Raw genomic sequence first — 23,724 nt, forward strand, 5'->3', positions numbered from 1 at the left:
CCCAATCGCTTCCACTTTGTTATAATACCACTGACAGTTGACTGTGGAATATTTAGGAGCCAGGAAATTTCACCACTGGACTTGTTGCACAGGTAGCATCCTATCACAGTACCACGCTGGAATTCACTGAGCTCCTGAGAGTGAGCCATTCTGTCACAAATGTTTGTAGAAACAGTCTGCATGCCTAGGTGGTTGATTTGATACACCTGTGGCCATGGAAGTGATTGGAACACCTGATTTCAATTATTTGGATGGGTGAGTGAATACTTTTGGAAATGAAGTGTACCTCATGGAGGCACATTACCACCAGACAGTAGTTCTACTTCTAGCTGTATTATTTGGAGCTTCGCTTTCTGGATAAAAAGTTAAAATGTCACAGATCCCTGACTCTTCCTAAAAGTGCCCGTATTTTAATTTAAAATGCTATTTTCTAAGAATGGCATGAAATGCAAAGAAAAAGCCATGGGCAGTTATGACTGCTTAGATTTTGCTGCACTTAAATTGATGCATTTTTCTATGATGAATTTGGTTCCTGTGTTTCCTGGACTGGTCTAGGTTATTCTGAGTTTTTATCCTTGGTCTTCATTTTTATTACAGAATCTTACATATCTGGGTTTTGTAATGTCTTCTAATTTGACATCATTTTTGTGTCTAGAATGTTCTGCTAGTTTTTTATGATGTTTGAGTTACATTGCTGGCTGAGTTTTTCATGGGTTCTTCTGTTGTTGGGGTTTTATCTTGTGACATTTTGCTGTTTGTGTTTGATGCTTTGTAACTGTGATTCTGCTTATTGTCAAACACTTTGTAAACCTCTGTTTTTAAAGGGGCTATATAAATAAAGTTTATTATATTATTATTTTGAGGGCAGCTGCATCTTTTTTGCTTGACAACACTAGTTTTCGCACAAAAAGTAAGCTCCCTATTATACTCATTTTAGATTTTTGATTGTTTAAATAAAGCACACATGGATAAAAAGACAGCTGGAAGTCTCAGACTGATTTAACTCCTGGTTATGGCTTAGAAATAGCAATGTCAAAGTAATATTTATCAACCTTACCGACCAATCATTTATCGACATTTACTTTATGGATTTTTTTTCTGATCTCTAGAAAGTTTTCACATCATAAAAACTGCAGCACACTTCAATCAGCTCTTACAGACAGTAGACTGATCTTTACTCTGTATATGCTGTGCTGTTACCGTTGTCATCATTAGATGCATTATGCAGTAAGGTCAATTTGTATAGAAAGGGGTGCATTTTCCCCAAATAACTGCATAATGGCTTATCATCCCTGCAAACCAGTGCATGTGTGCAGTGACTGGCCTATAACACTGAAAAGGGAGCGTTAAAGTTAATGATGGTGAGATGAAGCATTGCAGCGTTCCATGCAGTTGGTTCACTCATTGGCTGAAGTATTATTTGGAAGAGTGATTATAATGACACCATGGCTTTGGTGTGTAAAGTTTTGAATTGAGTAAATGAATGGATGATGATGTAATGACGTAGACCAAACATCTGATTGGACGACAGCCTGAAAGTGGGCAGTGCTCAACGCTCAACTATGGGTGATGTCAAACGCTCGTTGGTCACCGCCCACTATTGCACATTGCATTGAGGGCAACTAATCTGGTGGTCACATACATTACTGCAGACAAATACAAAACTCTACTAGTCACATACCATTACTGCAGTCTAATACTGCCCTCTAGTGGTCATATACCATTACTGCAGACAAATACAGAACTCTACTAGTTACATACCATTACTGCAGTCTAATACTGCCCTCTAGTGGTCATATACCATTACTGCAGACAAATACAGACCCATTAAGTCCATGAGGGCTCAGGGCTGTCCCACTGTCAAATCATAAAGTGTGTTAGGGATCTCTCGCTGACTGTTTGAGCCCTTCATGCACCCTTTCCGGGAGTGGGCATCTCTGCAGACTTAGCGTGAGGGAATTACCCATAGTTCATTGCATTGTCACATATGACAGGGATTCTCGGGGGATGCCCGCTGGTAAACGCTACAAAAGTGAAGTGAAAAAGAGTGAAATTCTAAACAAAAAACATGGAAGATGCATAAAGGGGTGGATGTTGCAAAAAAGAAGTATTTTTCCTGTAAGTATATTTATATAAAACAGCCTTCATCTACTGAGAAAACAGGTGTATAGGTGAGGCACGCTTGTGTTTAATCTTTGTTTTAAGCTCTGCAAGATGCCAACTGTAAACAAAAAAAAAACAAAGGGCTGTTCCATTCCTGTTTCTACCATTTCGAGCCCTTGCAGCCTCACTCGCTCAAACACTTTCCAGGTGCAGTCAGTTAAGTCAATGAGGGCTCAGGGTTTAGGGAGAAGTTTGAGATTCAGCTAATGAGAGTACCACAACTCTTATTAAACAGCCCTGGGCAGACCAATACAGCCCTTTAGTGGTCATATACCATAACTGCATATAAATACAGGGCTCGAGTGACCACATACCATACTATACAGACAAATACCGACACCTAATTGTCACACACCATACCACGTGCACATTAAAAATGGTTTTATTACTAACCACATTTCACATTTTGTGGCTTTTTTAACTTCATGATGTTTAATTATTTAAAATTTAACCACTACTAAACATTATGATGTTATTTGACCTTAAATATCAGATGACATACATTTATCTATTATAAAAACTAAAACATATTTGTTCCTTCTTGGATTAGAAATTCTTGAATTCTTCAATTAGAAAATTGAAAAAAAAAAAAAAAACTTCAACAGTACTGAAATACAAATTGTTTCTTCACATGCAGACCAGTTATAATAAAAAAATGTGTATTATATTTGAAATAAAAATCTTTTTTTCTTTCTTTATTTTTTAAGGCTTACAGTGGAGAAGATCAAACTTACAAAAGAACTCATGTGAAATAAATGTCAAATGAAGATGAATTTCAAAAGTGAAAATGATGAAAACATGAAATCGAGTGAAACGAAGAAGTTGTAAAACTTGGTCTATGGTTAAGTGATATTTCTCTCACTGGCCTTTTTAATCAGTTTTAACTCTTTCTGATGAAGAATTTAAATTTAAATGTTTTTTAATCATGACACAGATCAGACAGAAAGCTCTTATTGTGACATGAACAGAATATCAAATGTAGTAAAGATGTATGTAACCATGGTAACGCATGTTTATGTTGCTGTTTTCATTCAAACTTTAATGAAGAAAATCAGGTCACAACAGTCATCAATAAGTTTGAAATACTGCCTCGCCTTCAGAACAGTTTGAAAATCAATCAGACACTTCCTCTTAAACCCGCCGTTATTAGCATGGGGTCTTCGCTTTGTTTGCCTCCTCTCACCTCACTGTCTTCCTCTTCATCCTGTCCTCTCCTCATCTTTGATTCTCACACCAAACCTTTGGAGTGTTGTGGCTTCAAACATTTACATTTTCAGGCCAGATTGAAGCCCTGGTTGTGGTCGATTGCCTGTAAAAGTTTTGTTCTCAGTGTTTCGGCGCTTGTGTACTTTGGCAGGTCAAGCAGGTTGAAGCAGGTGTGAGCCACAGGTAAGTAATGTTCTCCTCCTCCAGTGGGCTGGATCACCAGCTTCAGACTCTTCATGCCCAGGATGGGAATCCGGTCACTTCCTGTGAGGAACACTGGCACACCACAAACAGAGTCATTATTCTTAATATAATAAATAATCAATCCAACACATCCATCACACCTTTACTAACATCATTTCTTACAGCACTTACACAGAAACTGTTTCTTCTGCTCTACAGGAAGTTGATGAAAAACCTCCCAGAAGATTTTGATGGTGGGGTGGTCGGTCCAGTACTCTCCTTTGTATTCGGTGCTCTGAGGAGACACAGTGACTTTTAGTCATAAAAGATAAAAACTGACAGGTACTTTATTGATTTAACCCTATAGAATATGAGTAAAACATATCTAATGCAATCTTGGTTTCAGACTGACCTTCTGCAGCTCTGTCCAGTCGTAGTTCGTGTTTCCGATCACCATTGCCTGAAGCTCATTAGGCTGGAAAAGCTCCAGAACTTTCCCTCCACACACTTTATGAAAGCCGGCGTAGAAACATTCAAAGAGTGGAGCCACTGACGTGTTGAACACGTAGTCGACATATGCATTCACAAAGTCCTGCCTGCAGGACGACAAGATTTAGGACAGATTTACATCCCTGTCACAACAGCATGGCTTCACAATAAAAGAGGGTGGGATCTAGACCATCTTCCATTGAAAATGTACAGAAACAAAAAATATGACAGCACAGCATGGTTGAGGAACTTAAGCTGGACATGAGGTAAAAATGGAAAATAATTCCATTTAAAATCCTTGAACAGTCCCAGATGCTGACGGAGTGTTGTCAGAAGAAAAGGGCTCCTGTCCCAGCTTTTTTGGAAACAGGTTTGGTTTTAGGATTTTTTTGGTAGCTACCCCCGGAGCCAGACCTCGGAGGAACTGAACAGCGAGTGTCTGGTGGTCGGGCTTCTCTCCATGGGGCCCGGTTAGTCTCAGCCCGGTCAGCCTGTGGGTGCACCACCCTTTACTCTCACAAGGCTTCTTGAAGGATCATGGGAGTTTGCTCATCCAGTCTAAATGTTTTGTGGACTTGGAGAAGGCTTATGAGTGTGTTTTCAATCAGTGCAGAGACTCAACCACAAAAGCCACTCAAAAACTGCTGAGGATGAACTAGTTTTGAGGATTTCTAGCAAAGCCACAAACCAACATCTAACACAGATCATACATTTGTGATCAATAATCAATAAAAGGATTCATAAATCCATACAAGCCCATCCATCCATTCAAACCCTCACCTGGTGCCTCAGATATAAGATGAGGCTCCACCCACTGGGAAGTGGTGTAATTAATTCATTTGATTGGTAGAGTCTCTACCCTTTGGTCCAAGCCTGCCCTACAAACAATGCTGAGCTAAACTAAATGATGTCATGCTAAGCTTAACTAAGCAATGCTAAACTTAATGATGCCATGCTAAGCTTAACTAAGCTATGCTAATCTTAATTATGCTAAGCTAAACTAAACTAAACTATTCTAAGCCAAACTAAGCTATGCAAAGCCAAGCTAAATTATGTTAAATTAAGCTCAACCATGCTAAGCTGCGCTAATTTTCAGGTTGTTGAAAGAAAACCAAAGGCTCCGTTCGAATAGTCCATTTTTCTTAGGAGGGTTCCTAATTGAGTGAAACGACCCGGAAGCATTTTAGTGTCGGCCATGATAAAGGTTGTTCAAATTCTCCAACTGAAAAGGAAAGGAGCTTCATTATTTCCTTTATTATCTCCTTTAGCCTAGGAAACACTGGACCATCTGTTACCAAAGGAGAGATGAAAAGATGACCCACAATGCTTTGCGTAAACTTCATTTAAAGTGACGCACCTGTTAACCGCTCATCAGGAGTGTATAACTTGACTGTAGCTTTACTAGCCCCGATTTAAACCGTAAAATTCAGTCAAACTTAAAATCCATGTGATAAACGGAAGGCAGCAGGGATGAACAGAGGAATATTACAGACATGAAAACTTTATCATTCAACTTATCATAACGTTTAATTTCTTATTTCCATTTTATTCAAATAGTAAACCAATCAGTCAGTATTTTAAACTATATATGTTTTGCTAATTTTAAGTATTATAGTAAATGTGATAAGTTTGTAAATCACAACCAAAAAAGCGATAAAGTCGGCATGTTGCCATATTGTGAATATTATAGCCTATCATCATAATTACGCAGGGAAGATTTATAGCTTTTCACATGAAACACAGACACACACACACACACACACACACACAAAAAAAGTTTCTGCTGTTCTGGACGTTCACAATCACAGTTCCTCTTCCTGAAGAGACTTAAGGATATGAGAATTTTAATGAGCTCATATCTCTGATGTTTTAGCGTTTCATTCACAGCACATAACAACACAGAGAACGCGCCGAGTGGTAGATGCGAATTTTGTAGTCCATCAACGTTAAATTGTAGTTTTTACACAAATAACACGTCACGTCCGTAACATCCGCCTAGTGAAAGTGCAGTCGGATTCCTTAATCACCACAGTTCTCCTTTCTTATCCTCTTACTCCCACCTTTCCTTGACCCCGTGACGTTTTTCGTCGGGGTTAAGGAAATGTGAATAGGAAAGGACTTAGGAGGTAATTTTTTGGCCTTTTTGAACAGACCCCAATATTTTTTACACTCTTTATAGACATCGGGTTGTACCTGTTGGATTTATTCACGTTGATGTTTTCACCGTTTGGAACGAGTTCACACACCTCCGTCGCTCCGTAGTTTTCCTCTGTGACCTGAAAATAAAAAAGTCATGTTTTATTCATGTGACATAGATGCAGAGGTGTGGTGGTAAACTACTGACATCTTCAGTGACCCATCCAGCAGAGATTAAAACACCCTGTGTTTTAGACTTATTAAGGGTCTTTAGTACTTCTGCAGGGCTGCTTCAGGTTTTTAGGATCATCCCCACATCCTGAAGGAGAACAGCTGATAGAAATTAGACCCTCCAGCTCTTCTGCGTCTCTAGACGTCCAAGAGCACAGAAGACATAAGACTAGCAGGCCAGGATTTTTCTGACATCTCCTAGTTTGACACTAACAACGCAGACCAAAAGGAGAGCTCCATATCTTTCTGTCATCATTAAATAAGTCTTCTCTTTTCTTCCTCCAGAGGTTCATGTGAACAGATGGTGATTTCCTGGCGTTTCTATCTTAAGGAGAGTCGATCCATATTATCCTTCACATCAGGAAGAGTCCATCATTGGTTCTTGTTTGTTATTTTCCTCTTGTCAGAGTTAAAGACCACTCCAATCAAACAGAACCCTTCTGTTGTAGCTCTGACTGACTCTCTTTGACCCATCCCACCAACAACCTTTGAACTCTCACAGTCTTAGAGACCGTGGTGACATCAGCATAGATGAACGGTCAGGATCACTCTGTGTGGTTAGTGTGCTGGGTAAGACTGGACTAGATTTAAGTTTCATATTCTGATAAAGAGCTGTCGTCAGGTAGTCTTAATAAAGATTCAGCATCAGAGGGTATAAAAATGAAGGAGGTAAACTCTGTGAATTCTGCACTATACCACAGGACACAGGAATTTATGATAGAGTATTACTATTAGAATAATTACTGTTAAATTAACAGTAAAATAAAAATATATAATCAACAGTGTTAATTATCTACTATTACTTAATTATGATACCCATGTAAGCCTGTTTAAAGATGTTCTTAGTAGAAATATACCAGTATCATTACTATAATTATAAATAATAATGATTATGACAATAATTATTATTATAATTATCATCATTAATTGTATCATTATTTCTTATTATTAACAAAAACAATAAAATAATAATACTGTTATAATTATTACTAATAATAACATTATCATGAATTGTATTATATTGTTTTTCATTTTATTTTATAATAATAATTATTATAATCATTAACAATAATTATGATAATAACAACAAAAATTTTAGTGTTATTATTATCATTTGTATTAATGTTAACATCTTTTACTAGTTGTATTATGATTATCATTATTAACAACAAAAACAACCACATTAACAACAATAAAAACAGTACAACATTAACAACAATCATAATAAAATAATAATAACAATAACTATAATATCATTTTATTATTATTATATGTTGAAGATGCTCTTACTGTGAAGTTAAGGCAGAAAGTTTCCTCCATGTCATCTTCAGTGTAATCCAGTAACTGCTGCAGACTCCTGTTTGAAGAAAATACACTCTTTATTATTTAATACAATACTACATTTATTATATAAAATGTATAGTAACATTTATAGTTGTTTGTTCTGTAGTATATCTTTGATCATTTCTCTTCTATTTACTATCACAGAGGACCTGACATAAAACAATCATGATGTGACTGAGCCTCCTCCATATTTGAGCAATGATGTGGGTTCTGTTCCTTTCCTTCACCATCATTTTCTCTTCTAGGCTTCAGGTACAAGTTAATCTTGGTTGATCTGTCCAGAGAATCTGATTCTAGGCATGAGGAATGTGCCAATTCATTTTTAAAAATTAAATCATTGATGTGAACAGTCCCAAAGTTAATGGTGCCTCCCTCATAGATTTTTATTCTTATTTTTATTTTCATTTTCCAGTTTAATTGTGAATTCCTGCACTTTCACTGATTCCTCCTTGGACTTCACAGTCAAATAACTTCAACATGTTCTTTCCACCCTTGAAATCATCTCCAGACTAATGTTCAGCATGATTTTTCTGAAAGTTAGGAGGGGACAGACTAAACCTGGTCATGAAACAGCTCTTCAGTGAAGAAAAATATAACGGATGTGACTCCTAACTGGTTAAAGCCATTGCTTTGTTTAAGTCCTTAAATAAAAACTAAATGTCTGCACCTTAGTCACATTTTAATTGTTTTGTTTTAAAAGCATCCTGATGACAAACGGAAGCAAAATCAACTAAAAAATGTCCTTCTCATTATACAGACCCGACTGTGTATTTATATTTAAACGTCGGACCGTGTTCTGACTCTGAATAATGACTGGTGAAAAGGGAGACGTTGTGTGACCTCTGACCTCCCCACATCAGGCATTAGCTCCTTCAGGTCATCCAGCGTGGCGTTCCTCTTCAGCAGCTTCTTATAGAGAGCCAAAGGAAAGTTCAGCTCCACGATGGTGAGGTTATAGATGGCCAGACCACAGATGACCCCGATCAGATGGAACAGGTCGATGTCCTCGAAGGTCTGCAAGCCAACGTCAGAGTTCAGAAGACTAAATCTGTTTATTAATTAGCCATCATCAATCAATCACTAATATAAACACATTGACATAGATCAACATACTCATTAAGAGTTAATCAGAGCAGCTCTTCAAGTTACAGATTAAATCAGAACCACAGACAAGGCATGTTTTAATCCAGATCAAGCAGTTCAGTACAAACACAAACCCTAACCCAAAAATCAGTGTATTTCCACCGAAATATCCTGTTTGGCTTAGGAACAGCTGGCCCAGATTGGTTCAGATGTTTGGTCCAGTTAAGTACAGTAAACCTTGATGCTGCTTACATCCTCTTCCAGTTTAGAGGTTTAAGCCTTATGGCTACTTTCTCAGGAGGCTGGGTTTAAGCCTGACAACCACTTCCTCAATAGGTGGGGTTTAAGCCTGATGGCTACTTCCTCAATAGGTGGGGTTTAAGCCTGATGGCTACTTCCTCAATAGGTGGGGTTTAAGCCTGATGGCTACTTCCTCAATAGGTGGGGTTTAAGCCTGATGGCTACTTCCTCAATAGGTGGGGTTTAAGCCTGATGCCTACTTTCTCAGGAGGTGGGGTTGAAGCCCGATGGCTACTTCACATTAACTACATAATATGTGACATCATTAACAGGAAATGGTGTCCTACTGATAATTCCAGTAAATAATAATAAGGAGAAGACAGTAAGTAAAGGGCAACAATAGAGGATTATGATTTTGTTCATCCGTTCTTCTTGATGTTTAGGAGTTTAGCACAGGAAGATGTTTGAGGAGGCTGAAAATGTTGAAATTTACATGTAAAAATTGAGTATTTGGTGTTTGACCTGCATTCCTATGGACTGATGAAACTCTTTTGACCAATCTGTTTAGCTCCGCTCTTTGGGGGTCAGATAGGTACCCTTAGTACCTGAACAGAAGAGTAAGGTTAGTCGGATGGTTTAGATCGGTACAGATCTGAACTGAACTGGACCTCTGTGTAAACATGGCTGTAGACTAAGCTGTAGAGATTATACCCTTGACAACAGAGGGTACATCAGCAGCAGCAGTAGAAATAATATAGATATTTATAACATATATTTAAGATGTTTACAGCACCTTGTTTGAGAACCAGATGAGCCTAGAGTCGTCATAGTAACGGAACATTCCATATTTAGGATCCAAGAGCTCCTTCATAATCAGCAGAAAAAACTCCTTCCTAACGCCACCAGCATCCACCGCCTCCTCTCCCACGAAGATCACCTGATGATTATTACATAATAATTGATAAATCATCAGAGTAAATTCAATCTCTCCCATTAAAATAAATATATGTATGAAATAAAAAATGAAGAATGAGCTGTCAGATTAAAATGAGATTAAAAGTTTAATTTTCCCTCTCTGAACCTTAAAGGACTACACACCATCACTAATCATCATAATGAGACCTGACCTTTAGTGGTTTTTTGTAGTCCACGTTTTTAGACTTCCGGAGGACCTCCATGGTGTCTCCAACGATGTTTTCCCTGCGGACGATCAGGATCAGACACGGATTCACCGACTCCACGGCTGGCAGGAACATTGAGCTGAAGTTCTGCATCTGAGCCTGATCCACCGCCATCTTTTATGCCATAATCATCACAGAACAATAAATAATGGTTATTCCTTTTTTAATGACAAATTAAAATGTAAAAAGGACCAGCTGCCCTCTTTAAATGCTTTACATTGTGGACAATATAAATATAAAGATTATGTTATTAAAAGATAAATGATGTTTTATTTTACAATAAATATGATTGAATAGTGTATTTGGTAATGATAAAGTCATGTTTCATACATTTCTATAACCATGATTATTAGAATAATTTACACTTTATTATCAATATTATTTATAACAGAAGGAAGTTTCCTCCTCACCTGCATCTGAATGACGGCGTCCGTCTGGAGCAGCGTTGTCTTTGCAGGAGCATCAAACACAAACGGAAACCTGCAGAGGGTCACCATGGTGTCCTGACCCTGAGAGAAAGACAGAAGCAACCGATCCAGAGCATGTGATCAGACAATAATGTCTTAAGGAAACACAACAAAGGCAGAATTAACCGATCCAGAGCATGTGATCATTCACTACTGTCTTAATGAAACACTATTAAGGCAAAAGCAACCAATCCAGAGCATGTGATCTTTCACTAACATCTTAATGAAACACTATAAATGCAGAAGTAACTGTTCCAGAGCATGTGATCATTCAGTAATGTCTTAATTTATCACTATAAAGGGTTAGGGCAAGGGTTTTGGGTTAAGGTTTAGCCCTAACCCTAACGAGAATGAGAGCAAGAACAGGTGTACCATGGGATACATCTGCCTCTGAACCCAGGTGACGTAGTCGTTTCTGATGTCGATCAGCTCGTCCAGCTCGTGGATGTAAAACTTGTCGTACTGGATGATGTGACTGGCTCGCTCGTTCACCTGAAGCCACAGGAAACAGCCGATGCATGAACAAGTCATGTAACAAGTATAAATTCACTATTGTGACTGATTTTCATCATTTTTTACAGTATGCAGAATCTCTAGGAGACGTAGCGACGTGTCGAGGAAACAGCTGAAGATTCTCTGCTCAGCTGAAGGAATCCCCACTTTGTGCATCTGAAGCAGAAAAACCACGACCTCTTTATAAAGTTCGACCAACCGCTGGAAGACGGGGGGATCGAGCGTGGACCACCAGTGACCTACGAGGAGAGAGAAGCATGAAGGGGAGGTAAAGGGTGTTAAAAGGATAAAGAGGCAATAAACCAAACTCTTGATATGAAGTCGTACCAAGCACTTTTAGCGGCGCCTCCTTGAGGCTCAGCAGGGATTTGGCAAAGGGGATGGTGATGGTGACGTAGTTGTTTCGGTTACTGAACAGAGGACACTCAGGCAGTGTGAGGAAGAGTCTCAAAGCTTCGATGTCAGGAGGAGAACAGCTCAATCTGGGAATCAGGTTTTTCTCCAAACTGGCAGCGATCTGACAGACAGAAAACAAACAAACACAAACATCTCTTATTATTTACATCATTGATATCATTAATTTACACCAAGGCGGATAAAAGTCTGTAAAGTCCATGTGTTTCTATCAGCTACTTTGACTTTTTACGTGTTTTTTAACACTTTTAAATGAATTTCTCATTAAATACTTTGTTTAAAGGTTTATGTTTTTCAGATTCTTGGTGTTTTTCTAAAATTAAACATCATTTTTTTCAGAATTTCTAGGGAATCAATCACAGACATTGCTATCCACACTAATGTTTTCCAGCTCTTCATGATTGACCCAAAGGAAGTCCCAGGCCAGTTGGGATATATAAACCTTCCAGTTAGTCCTGGGTCTACTCCCAGTTGGACAAGGAGGCAACAAGGAGGCGTCCGGATCAAATGCTCAAACTGACTCTTTTTGATACAGAGGAACAGCAGCTCTCCTCCTGGTTCCCTCTGGATGTCCCAGTTCCACCCCTATCTCTAGGACTGAGCCCAGACTCCTGAAGAATCTTGTTTGAGCCAAAATACTGCTGATGCTGCACCAATGCATCTGTTAGTCTAACACTCCATTTACCCTTAGAGACAATGCTACCGCCCTGTGGGCCCACGACCCACAGGGATGAGCACAGGCTCTCTCCAAGGTGTCCCAGGTGAGCTTCACATAAAAATGAGCCAGTAAGGGAGTTCTGGGCGTCTGATCCTCCTGACCATCTGCCTGTGGAGGTCGTCTGGGCACATCCAAGTAGAAGGGAACCTCTTGGTAGATCAAGAATTTGCCAGAGGGATTCTTTAACCCATCTGGTCTGGGAGCACCTTGGAATACCTCAAGAAGAGCTGGAAAACTTTACCAAAGAGAGGTCTGGAATTATTCTACTGCCACTGAGAACAGACCCCAAACATGTGGAGGAAGAAGGATGGATGGATAAAAAGTAAAAGCAGCCTTACAGTCAGTTATATTTGAACCCTTAGTATTTCATTACGATTGTGAGTATTTTTAAACATATCTTAATCTAAAATAGTAACATTTCATAGACACTGACATTTATATACTTAGTATAAATGAGCTTTCCACTTTGAGATTTAAAAAAATTCTAAACGAATTTTCAAAACTGAAATCAGAATAGTGACCTGAATCTTTTATTCTTTTTGAAACAACAGAAGCTACTAGTTTTTTAAATTTAACTTTATGACTAAATAAAAAAACAAAGAAAGGATAAAAATTCTGATTGACATTTAAAGAATTACCTGCTGATTGATCTCGGGGTGATCATCTGTGATCAATCTGTGAAAGAGGAGTCGAGCGGCGTTCATGTCCACACCTGGACATTTACTGCTCGTACTGAAGTGATCGGGATGACTTTGAATAAAGCATAAGAAAGATTTAACAGATTTAATAAAAGTCCTATTTAGTTTAAGGTCAGATGATTCAGATGTCAGAGAATCACATGAAATGTAAAAATATACTTCAACATATATCAGTATTTCATGATGATCACCTCATTGATAGAAAAGATCCATTCAGGCAGCTCGCTGATGAGAACACGAGGTCAATCTCACTAAAAATAAATAAATAAATAAATGACCCTTTAAAGAAACTAACAGAAATTCAGCAGTTTAAAAATATTAAATTATGCATTGAATAAAGTGAAGTTCACTAAGTGATATCATGTAGGAATGATAAATAAGTGATCAATAATGTGATTGGTTACTTGGACACTTCTGCAGGCAGTCTTCCTGATGAACAGTTTAACCATCTATGAATGATTTCTTCGTTTAGACAGCAGATCGTCCTGTTCGGGTCGCTCATCGTAACACTATTAAAGTTCTAAAAGAAACAAAGCTTATGTTAGGAATGAATCAAGAACTTTACTAATGATGCCTTCAAAGATGTGCTAGTTACCCATGCCATGAGCACTAATACACCCAAAAACCATCACAGATGTGTACGTGACCCATGCCATGAGCACTAATACACCAAAAACCATCACAGATGTGTACGTGACCCATGCCATGAGCACTAATACACCCAAAAACCATCACAGATGTGTAAGTGACCCATGCCATGAGCACTAATACACCCAAAAACCATCACAGATGTGTACGTGACCCATGCCATGAGCACTAATACACCAAAAACCATCACAGATGTGTACGTGACCCATGCCATGAGCACTAATACACCCAAAAACCATCACAGATGTGTACGTGACCCATGCCATGAGCACTAATACACCAAAAACCATCACAGATGTGTACGTGACCCATGCCATGAGCACTAATACACCCAAAAACCATCACAGTTGTGTACGTGACCCACGGCATGAGCACTAATACACCCAAAAACCATCACAGATGTGTACGTGACCCACGGCATGAGCACTAATACACCCAAAAACCATCACAGATGTGTACGTGACCCACGGCATGAGCACTAATACACCCAAAAACCATCACAGATGTGTACGTGACCCATGCCATGAGCACTAATACAACCCTCCAACCTCACAGACGCTGTTTTTTTAATTGTGATAACAGTTTGGGTGGTCCTTTTTTGCTATCTCAGAGGACTCGGCTGTCATTACTTCGCAAACCAATCTGAATGTGGACCTGACAGTTTACTGCACACATTTCCACTTTAGGTCAGTCCATCTTCGATGAGCTGGGGTCCATTTAAGTGTGCAGGGCTTCTGGTTGTCGTTGATAAACTGGTTTGTCTTTCCATGGTTAAGTCTAGTGGATGCAGTGATGTTCTGTATCAAGTGGCAATGGTTTCTTAAGTGTTCTTGAAACTATGCTTTAATATCCATCATAAAAAGATGACGGTTTTATCTCAGAGCCGCTTTAAGGGACAAAGCCACAGGTATCCCGTGTTAGTTGTCAGTCTTCCCCCTTGTGTGCAGAAATTTCTCTGAATCATTTGATGATATTATGGACTCCAGATGGTGAACCCTCTAAATTCATTGTGTTTGCTTGTTGAGGAGTGTTGTTCATTAACTGTTTTTCCCAGACTTTTCTAAACCTGGTCCGAAATTTGTTGGGACATGTTTATGGAACAGAGGTTTGTGAAATATCTATAATAATGGAAACAAAACAAAGATCTTACATTGGTGGTGCGATAGTGAGCAAAGCTTTGGTCTCCTCCAGCATAAATGGTTTTCACATAGCAGCCTGCCTCGGAGTCTGCAGCGTAAGAGATAAAAAAAAGTCTAAATGTCAGAGTGAAACAAAAGTAATTCACAAAAAACCCATCAGTCTGACTTCCAATTCGATCAAATTAAGAAAAAAATATATTCAATTTAATTTTCTCTCAATTTTTTGTTTTAAACATGAGCTTACTGAGGTTATAGCTCATTAACGTTGCTATTTATGGCGTTTTTCATGCTCCTGCAGCAAACATTGATATCCTATTGTTTTAATAATCAATGCAGCCTAGTTGTCTGACTCACCTGGGTTTATGACAGTAGGCGAGGAGGCCCACAGCCCTTTGACAGGGGCAGGGCTCTTCCTGTTGCAGGTGGAGCGAGTGCCGAGCTGCCCGTTCCCCCCGAGTCCAAATGAGTCCATTTTTCCCAAGGACGGCGTGAAACACAACGTGTGCTGCCTGTAACGCCAAAACACAAAGATAATGTTGAACGTGACGTGTGCTGTCTGTAACGCCTGTGATTGACTTTATTAATGATAAATTCAAATTAAACAGAAATATTGATTACTGGTGAGTTTTAATTTGTTAAAAATAATATGATTTTTTACCTTCCACATGCCACCTGTGTGACTACATTCCCCATGAGCTCGAACACCTTCCTGGGGTTGATCTCATGGTTGGTGGCGTTGTGTCCAAGCTGTCCATATCCTCCTGCTCCAAATGTGAACACGCCTCCTTCCTGTGAACGTGTATCACACGCACGCCATCATTACCTGAACTTAATGAAGTATACATGATATACATCAAAGATGAGGAACTACTGACGTAATTCTTCAGTTTATAAGAAATTAACATGTCCATTCACCAGAGTCAGCATTATTCAAAATCATCAGATAAGAAGATACAATTCAATATTTTATCATTAAAAGTCAGAAAATTGTTCATTTCTTCATAGAGTTTGCTAAAAAGCAAGAGACACATGTCCATTTATAAAAAAGGCTCAGGGTTGTTGTTGAATAGAAATAAATCAGAAATAGTCAAAGAAAAGCTCCAAAAATATGATCCTTTCCATTATAATGAAGATTTAAAGCTTAACTTAGTGAGCGCCGCGGTGTGATCCTCGCCACATGAGATGAAAATCACTTTCTGAGACCGCAACGACTTTAGCAACGTAGGAAAACAGCGATCTGAAGAAAAGGAAGGACACTTGGTCTTTCACTGTGATAGATGTGCATATAAACATTTATATATTAATGAATATTGATCAAAAATGAATGAAAACAGTGATAGAAACATTTCAGATTTAATCCCTGTAAAACAGGGATGTCAAACTCAATCACAGCAGGGTCTGAATTCTGAATTTGGGTCCAACCTGAGGGCGTAACAGGGTCAACATTAACCATGAACTGTCAACATGATTTTACCAGCAATGAATTATGGGGGGAATAAACTTAGCACTGACAATATATGAATTTGATATTGACAAAAGTCAAAATGAAAAATTTTAAGGCTCAAAATCTGAGAAAAAAAATTCAAACTTATTAGCTCAAAACGTCAAAACATGGCATTTAAAGTCAAAATAATGTTTATAAAAGGTAAATATATGAGATAAAAGTTGAAATTGGGATACTGAACAGTCAAAATATGAGATAAAATTCAAAATCATCAGTTTCAAAACATCAAAGTATGAGAATAATGTTTAAATTTTTTAGGTTTAAAGGTCAAAACATTACTTAAAATTCAAAATTATGGACCTTAAAGGTCAAATTATGAGATAAAAGTGAAAGCTTAAAAGGTCAAAACATGAGAAAAAAATTCAAAATCATGAGCTTAAAAGGTCAAAATATAACTTAAAAATTTAAAATTGAGGATCTAAAAGGTCAAAAAAATAAGACCAAAAGTCATAACTGTGAATTGAAAAGGTCAGCATATAAAATAAAAAGTCAAAAGCATAACTTTGCATCATAACTGTGAGATGCAAAATCAAGAATATGAAATGAAACTAAAATGTATTTTCCCACAATCCTGACTTTTTATATAAGTATTTTATGTTTTTTTATTTTTCTAATTTTTATGACTTAATAAGGATTTTTTAAATCAGCAAGGTTAAGTTTACATTTTTAAACTGGAGGAAATCTGCAAACCCCAAACCAATGGGCCAGTTATAATAAAAATATGGTATGATCTGGTGGGCTGAGTTTGACACCCCTACTCTAAAACAATCCTTTTTTTTTTTTTTCAGAAATGTGTGTAAATCTGAAAAAGTAATGATAAACTATCAATAATTACGTTTAATCACTAATCAATAACTACTCACCGTTAGTGTCATTGAGGCCCAGCTGACCAAACTTATTTCGCCCCCACCCAAACACGGCGCCCGACAGCGTGAGAGCGAAGCTGTGAGCGCCCCCTGCTGCTATCTGAGAAAAGGGAATGCCATGCAGAGACTGAATGATCTGAGGAGTAAAAATATTCTGTCCACTGATTCCTAAACCGAGCTGTCCAAATCGATTCTGTCCCCATGAGAAGAGCTGACCACCTACGCAGAGAAATCACACAGAACACAATTATCAAATGGGCGTTCAAATAAAAAATCAGCTATGTCAATGTAAAAAATACTAATAACAAGACAAACATGAAATAAGTTTAAATCAGGTCAATAATTGAATTATTTCAATAACTGAATTTGATTCAATAATGTAAAAATCTGTTTACCTCTTGACAGAGCGAGAGAATGCCAGAACCCACAGGCTACCTGAGCAATCGGAACGTCAGACAGACTTTTAATATTCCTAAGAATAAAAAAGCAAAAACAGGATTATAACCTTTGTTTTAAAAGTGAACATATATAATGAAATTTTTAGTTAGAGAAACAAATATATAACTGATTTAATATTCCTAAGAATGAAACACAACAGACGGGATTAATTTCATTGTAAATTATACAAATTACTTCAATATAATAAACGTAAAAAGAGCTGGACTCACCGAGGCACACGAACACATTCATCAAAGTTATTAAGGCCCAGCTGTCCATCTGACCCTTGACCCCACGAAAACATCTGACCTTTATCATTCACAGCCAGCGTGTGCGACTGCCCACACGCCACCGCCACAATGATCTGAGCGTCGAGAGCCACCACCTGTTCTGATGAAGACAAAGGTAAAGGTGATGAAGATAAATGTGAAGGTGTTGAAGACAAAGGTAAAGGTGATGAAGACAAAGGTAAAGGTGATGAAGACAAAGGTAAAGGTGATGAAGACAAATGTAAAGATTATGGAAAGGACAAAAGTAAATGTAATGAAGCATTATCTTTAAAAGTATATTTCAGTGTTTTTAGCTTGTATCAGTGAATTCGTAACAGTAATTAGAAAGAGTACCACTTTTATGGAGGAATAAAACAGGATTCACAACATTTCTGTAAAGTCAACAGTTGAGCCATCATTAATTTTAGGCAGTTTTGACCTAAATTCCCATAATCCAGCAGCTGTATCTGTCCATAGTGTTATATATCCTAGTTTCCTGTTTCCTTAAAGGGCAAACACAAACTGAAATCTCTTGTGTCCAATATGAGCTCTGTAAATGGGAACTTTATATATCTCTACCTGAAAACTACTGAAATACTCCTTTAAAGATGGAGGATCTGTCTAGAGCTTATCACAGGGCTCACCTGGTTTCTTCCTGGTCTTGTCATGTCCTAGCTGTCCAAGGTCATTACAGCCACACGTGTAAACGGTCCCATCCTCCAGCAGGAAAGCCGTGTGCCTGTGGCCACATCCAACATTACGTACACACTTTCCGTGGAAGAATTCACACCTTCGAGGCTCAACGACGATCTCCTCATCGATGCCACCCAAACCGAGCTGACCATACGAGGTGTTTCCCCAACACAGCATGTCAGCCTCCGCTACCCACCTACGGAGACAAGACAAATCTCTAATCACCAATCAATAGTTATCCATCCATTTTCTATACCCCTTATTCTGTTCCGGGTCGGGGGTGGGTTGGAGCCTATCCCAGCTGTCGTTGGGCGAGAGGCGGGGTACACCCTGGACTGGTCGCCAGTCAATCGCAGGGCTGACATATAGAGACAGACAACACATAGAGACAGACAACCAGGCATGCTCACATTAACACCTAGGGCCAATTTAGAGTGATCAATTAACCTAATGAGCATGTTTTTGGTGGTGGGAGGAAGCCGAAGTACCCGGAGAGAACCCACGCGTGCACGGGGAGAACATGTAAACTCCGCACAGAAAGGCCCTGTCCTGGAAGAGAACCAGCAACCTTGTTGCTGTGAGGCAACAGCGCTAACCACTGCGGCGCCGTGCCGCCCTCAATAGTTATCAAATTCAATAATTATCATCAATAATAATAACAATTCACTCATTCATTAAACACAGCATGTCAGCCTCCACTACCCACCTACAGAGAGAAAACATCTCTAATCAACAAGCAATAGTTATCATAGTCAATTATCATCATCAATAATAATAACATTCAATTAATTAATTAAACACAGCATGTCAGCCTCCACTACCCACCTACAGAGAGAACACATCTCTAATCAACAAGCAATAGTTATCATAGTCAATTATCATCATCAATAATAATAACATTCAATTAATTAATTAAACACAGCATGTCAGCCTCCACTACCCACCTACAGAGAGAACACATCTCTAATCAACAAGCAATAGTTATCATAGTCAATTATCATCATCAATAATAATAACATTCAATTAATTAATTAAACACAGCATGTCAGCCTCCACTACCCACCTACAGAGAGAACACATCTCTAATCAACAAGCAATAGTTATCATAGTCAATTATCATCATCAATAATAATAACATTCAATTAATTAATTAAACACAGCATGTCAGCCTCCACTACCCACCTACAGAGAGAACACACCTCTTATAAACACTGATTGAAACCAATATGATCAGTAATTGTATTTTATTTTGAAAAATGCTGACTGGCCACAGAAGCAAATTAGGTCTCAAATTAGAGCAAACTATCTAATGAGGTATAACCAGTTTCCCTCCCAAATCTACAGTATCTCCCAGTCCTAAGGACCATTTAGCTAATCAGACTGGTGCCTACCTAAAAACCTGCCTCCTTAAAAACTTTCACCCTCACAACAAAAGGAGCAACTGCCCTCTCTCTAAGATTACATCCTGCATTCACCTGTCAGTACTTCCTGTTGGATAGTCAGAGTTAGTTCTGTTAATGATACAGATAGTCAGTGTTAGTAATGTTAATGATAAAGATAGCCAGGGTTAGTTCATGTTAATGACAGAGATAATCAGGATTAGTTCATGTAAATGATAGAGATAGTCAGGGTTAATAATGTTAATGACAGAGATAGTCAGGGTTAGGTCTGTTAATGACAGAGATAGTCAGGGTTAGGTCTGTTATTGATAGAGATATGCAGGGTTAGGTCTGTTAATGACAGAGATAGTCAGGGTTAGGTCTGTTATTGATAGAGATAGTCAGGGTTAGTAATGTTAATGATAGAGATAGTCAGGGTTAGTTCATGTTAATGACAGAGACGGTCATGGGTTAGTTCATGTTAATGACAGAGATAGTCAGGGTTAGTTCATGATAATGACAGAGATAGTCAGGGTTAGTTCATGTTAATGATACAGATAGTCAGGGTTAGTTCATGTTAATGACAGAGATAGTCAGGGTTAGTTCATGATAATAACAGAGATAGTCAGGGTTAGTTCATGTTAATGATACAGATAGTCAGGGTTAGTTCATGTTAATGACAGAGATAGTCAGGGTTAGTTCATGTTAATGACAGAGATAGTCAGGGTTAGTTCATGTTAATGACAGAGATAGTCAGGGTTAGTTCATGTTAATGACAGAGATAGTCAGGGTTAGTTCATGTTATTGACAGAGATAGTCAGGGTTAATTCATGTTAATGACAGAGATAGTCAGGGTTAGTTCATGATAATAGAGATAGTCAGGGTTAGTTCATGTTATTGACAGAGATAGTCAGGGTTAGTTCATGATAATAGAGATAGTCAGGGTTAGTTCATGTTATTGACAGAGATAGTCAGGGTTAGTTCATGTTAATGACAGAGATAGTCATGGGTTAGTTCATGTTAATGACAGAGATAGTCAGGGTTAGTTCATGTTAATGACAGAGATAGTCAGGGTTAGTTCATGTTAATGACAGAGATAGTCAGGGTTAGTTCATGTTAATGACAGAGATAGTCAGGGTTAGTTCATGTTAATGACAGAGATAGTCAGGGTTAGTTCATGTTAATGACAGAGATAGTCAGGGTTAGTTCATGTTAATGACAGATATATGCAGGGTTAGTTCATGTTAATAACAGAGATAGTCAGGGTTAGTTCATGTTAATGACAGAGATAGTCAGGGTTAGTTCATGTTAATGACAGATATATGCAGGGTTAGTTCATGTTAATAACAGAGATATGCAAGGTTTAGTTCATGTTAATGATACAGATAGTCAGGGTTAGTTCATGTTATTGACAGAGATAGTCAGGGTTAGTTAATGTTAATGACAGAGATAGTCAGGGTTAGTTAATGTTAATGACAGAGATAGTCAGGGTTAGTTCATGTTAATAACAGAGATATGCAGGGTTAGTTCATGTTAAGGATACAGATAGTCAGGGTTAGTTCATGTTAATGATACAGATAGTCAGGGTTAGTTCATGTTATTGACAGAGATAGTCAGGGTTAGTTAATGTTAATGACAGAGATAGTCAGGGTTAGTTCATGTTAATGATACAGATAGTCAGGGTTAGTTCATGTTAATGACAGAGATAGTCAGGGTTAGTTCATGTTAATGACAGAGATAGTCAGGGTTAGTTCATGTTAATGATACAGATAGTCAGGGTTAGTTCATGTTAATGACAGAGATAGTCAAGGTTAGTTCATGTTGACGACACAGATAGTCAAGGTTAGTTCATGTTAATGACAGAGATAGTCAGGGTTAGGTCTGTTGATGACAGAGATAGTCAGGGTAAGTTCACATTAATGACAGAGATAGTCAGGGTTAGTTCGTGTTTATTATAGATAGTCAGGGTTAGTTCATGTTTATTATAGATAGTCAGGGTTAGTTCATGTTAATGACAGAGATAGTCAGGGTTAATTCATGTTAATGACAGAGATATGCAGGGTTAGTTCATGATAATGATACAGATAGTCAGGGTTATATCTGTTAATGACAGAGATAGTCAGGGTTAGTTCATGATAATAACAGAGATAGTCAGGGTTAGTTCATGTTAATGACAGAGATATGCAGGGTTAGTTCATGATAATGATACTTATAGTCAGGGTTAGGTCTGTTGATGACAGAGATAGTCAGGGTTAGTTCATGTTTATTATAGATAGTCAGGGTTAGTTCATGTTAATGACAGAGATAGTCAGGGTTAATTCATGTTAAGGATACAGATAGTCAGGGTTGTATCTGTTAATAACAGAAATAGTCATGGTTAATTCATGTTAATGACAGAGATAGTCAGGGTTAGTTCATGTTAATGATACTTATAGTCAGGGTTAGGTCTGTTGATGACAGTGATAGTCAGGATTAGTTCATGTTGATGATACTAATAGTCAGGGTTATATCTGTTAATGACAGAGATAGTCAGGGTTAGTTCATGTTTATTATAGATAGTCAGGGTTAGTTCATGTTAATGATACTTATAGTCAGGGTTAGTTCATGATAATGATACTTATAGTCAGGGTTAGTTCATGATAATGATACTTATAGTCAGGGTTAGGTCTGTTGATGACAGTGATAGTCAGGATTAGTTCATGTTGATGATACTAATAGTCAGGGTTATATCTGTTAATGACAGAGATAGTCAGGGTTAGTTCATGTTTATTATAGATAGTCAGGGTTAGTTCATGTCAGTGACAGAGATAGTCAGGCTTAGTTCATATTAATAACAGAAATAGTCATGGTTAATTCATGTTAAGGATACAGATAGTCAGGGTTATATCTGTTAATAACAGAGATAGTCAGGGTTAGTTCATGTTTATTATAGATAGTCAGGCTTAGTTCATGTCAATGACAGAGATAGTTAGGGTTAGTTCATATTAATATCAGAAATAGTCAGGGTTAATTCTGTTAATAACATAGATAGTCAGGGTTAGTTGATGTCAATGACAGGGACAGTCAGAGTTAGTTAATCTTAAGTTAGCCTTAGCTAATATTAAAGGTGTTTATGCTACCACGGAAGCTAATAGTTTTTACCTTTAAGAAGAGAGCTGTTAATGTCTACCTGCTGACATTTCTTACAGCAGGCTGCAGCACACCCTTTATATCTGAATACCTGTTTTTAATTAGATATGCTCAGTTTAATTCGATGTAGTGTAGTTTTACCATGTTTAATTCGGTTTAGTGTGGTTATACCTGTTTTTTATCGGTTCAGTGTGGTTATAACTGGTTTAATTCGATTTGATTGTGTTTAATCTGGTCTCTGGTGGAGTCCTGACAGTGCTCGGCTAACTTAATAAACCGTTAGTCCGGTGTAAACAGCTTGGTTCCACTAAAACGGTTAGATTAAGTCTTACCGTGAGGCGGGACTGTGTCCTCGGTTTGATCCTCCGTTAAAATGTTTAAATTAAACTAAAAAAATCTTCTTTATTTTATTTATATCAGCTCTTTATCAGCCGCAGCTGCAGCTCGGCTTCATCCTCTACATGTCAACAACAGACCAAGCTAGCATCACTGCCTTAATAACATCCGCTCAATTTTTCACAATAAAACTCAATATTATTCATTATGACAACAGAGTTGAAGGTTAAAGGAGCAGTAAAATGATTTATTTAACC

At 38.0% G+C, this 23,724-nt stretch overlaps 1 protein-coding gene across 2 annotated transcripts; it reads right to left on the reverse strand.

Moving 5' to 3' along the window:
* Positions 1-2,842: 2,842 nt before the first annotated feature.
* On the reverse strand, positions 2,843-23,606 carry herc4 (HECT and RLD domain containing E3 ubiquitin protein ligase 4). Of its 2 annotated transcripts, XM_041789880.1 has the most exons (24): positions 23,464-23,606; positions 18,575-18,819; positions 17,892-18,051; positions 17,619-17,695; positions 17,221-17,442; positions 15,999-16,090; positions 15,512-15,642; positions 15,208-15,362; positions 14,865-14,941; positions 13,471-13,586; positions 13,258-13,317; positions 13,007-13,118; positions 11,564-11,753; positions 11,303-11,475; positions 11,096-11,215; positions 10,667-10,765; positions 10,203-10,370; positions 9,869-10,012; positions 8,600-8,766; positions 7,699-7,765; positions 6,235-6,317; positions 3,965-4,148; positions 3,745-3,847; positions 2,843-3,645 (listed from the first exon to the last, which is right to left on the reverse strand). In XM_041789880.1, the coding sequence occupies exons 2-24, from the start codon at positions 18,798-18,800 to the stop codon at positions 3,437-3,439; spliced, it is 3,135 nt and encodes a 1,044-aa protein (XP_041645814.1). In that variant the 5' UTR covers positions 18,801-18,819; positions 23,464-23,606; the 3' UTR covers positions 2,843-3,436. The 2 variants fall into 2 exon arrangements, with proteins under 2 accessions (XP_041645814.1, XP_041645815.1); XM_041789881.1 differs by lacking the exon at positions 23,464-23,606 and having other exon boundaries at positions 17,892-18,046; positions 18,575-18,729.
* Between the last annotated feature and the right edge of the window lie 118 nt (positions 23,607-23,724).

Source organism: Cheilinus undulatus, linkage group 6 (assembly GCF_018320785.1).
Source record: "Cheilinus undulatus linkage group 6, ASM1832078v1, whole genome shotgun sequence".
In the NCBI taxonomy this organism is placed as follows: Eukaryota; Metazoa; Chordata; class Actinopteri; order Labriformes; family Labridae; genus Cheilinus; species Cheilinus undulatus.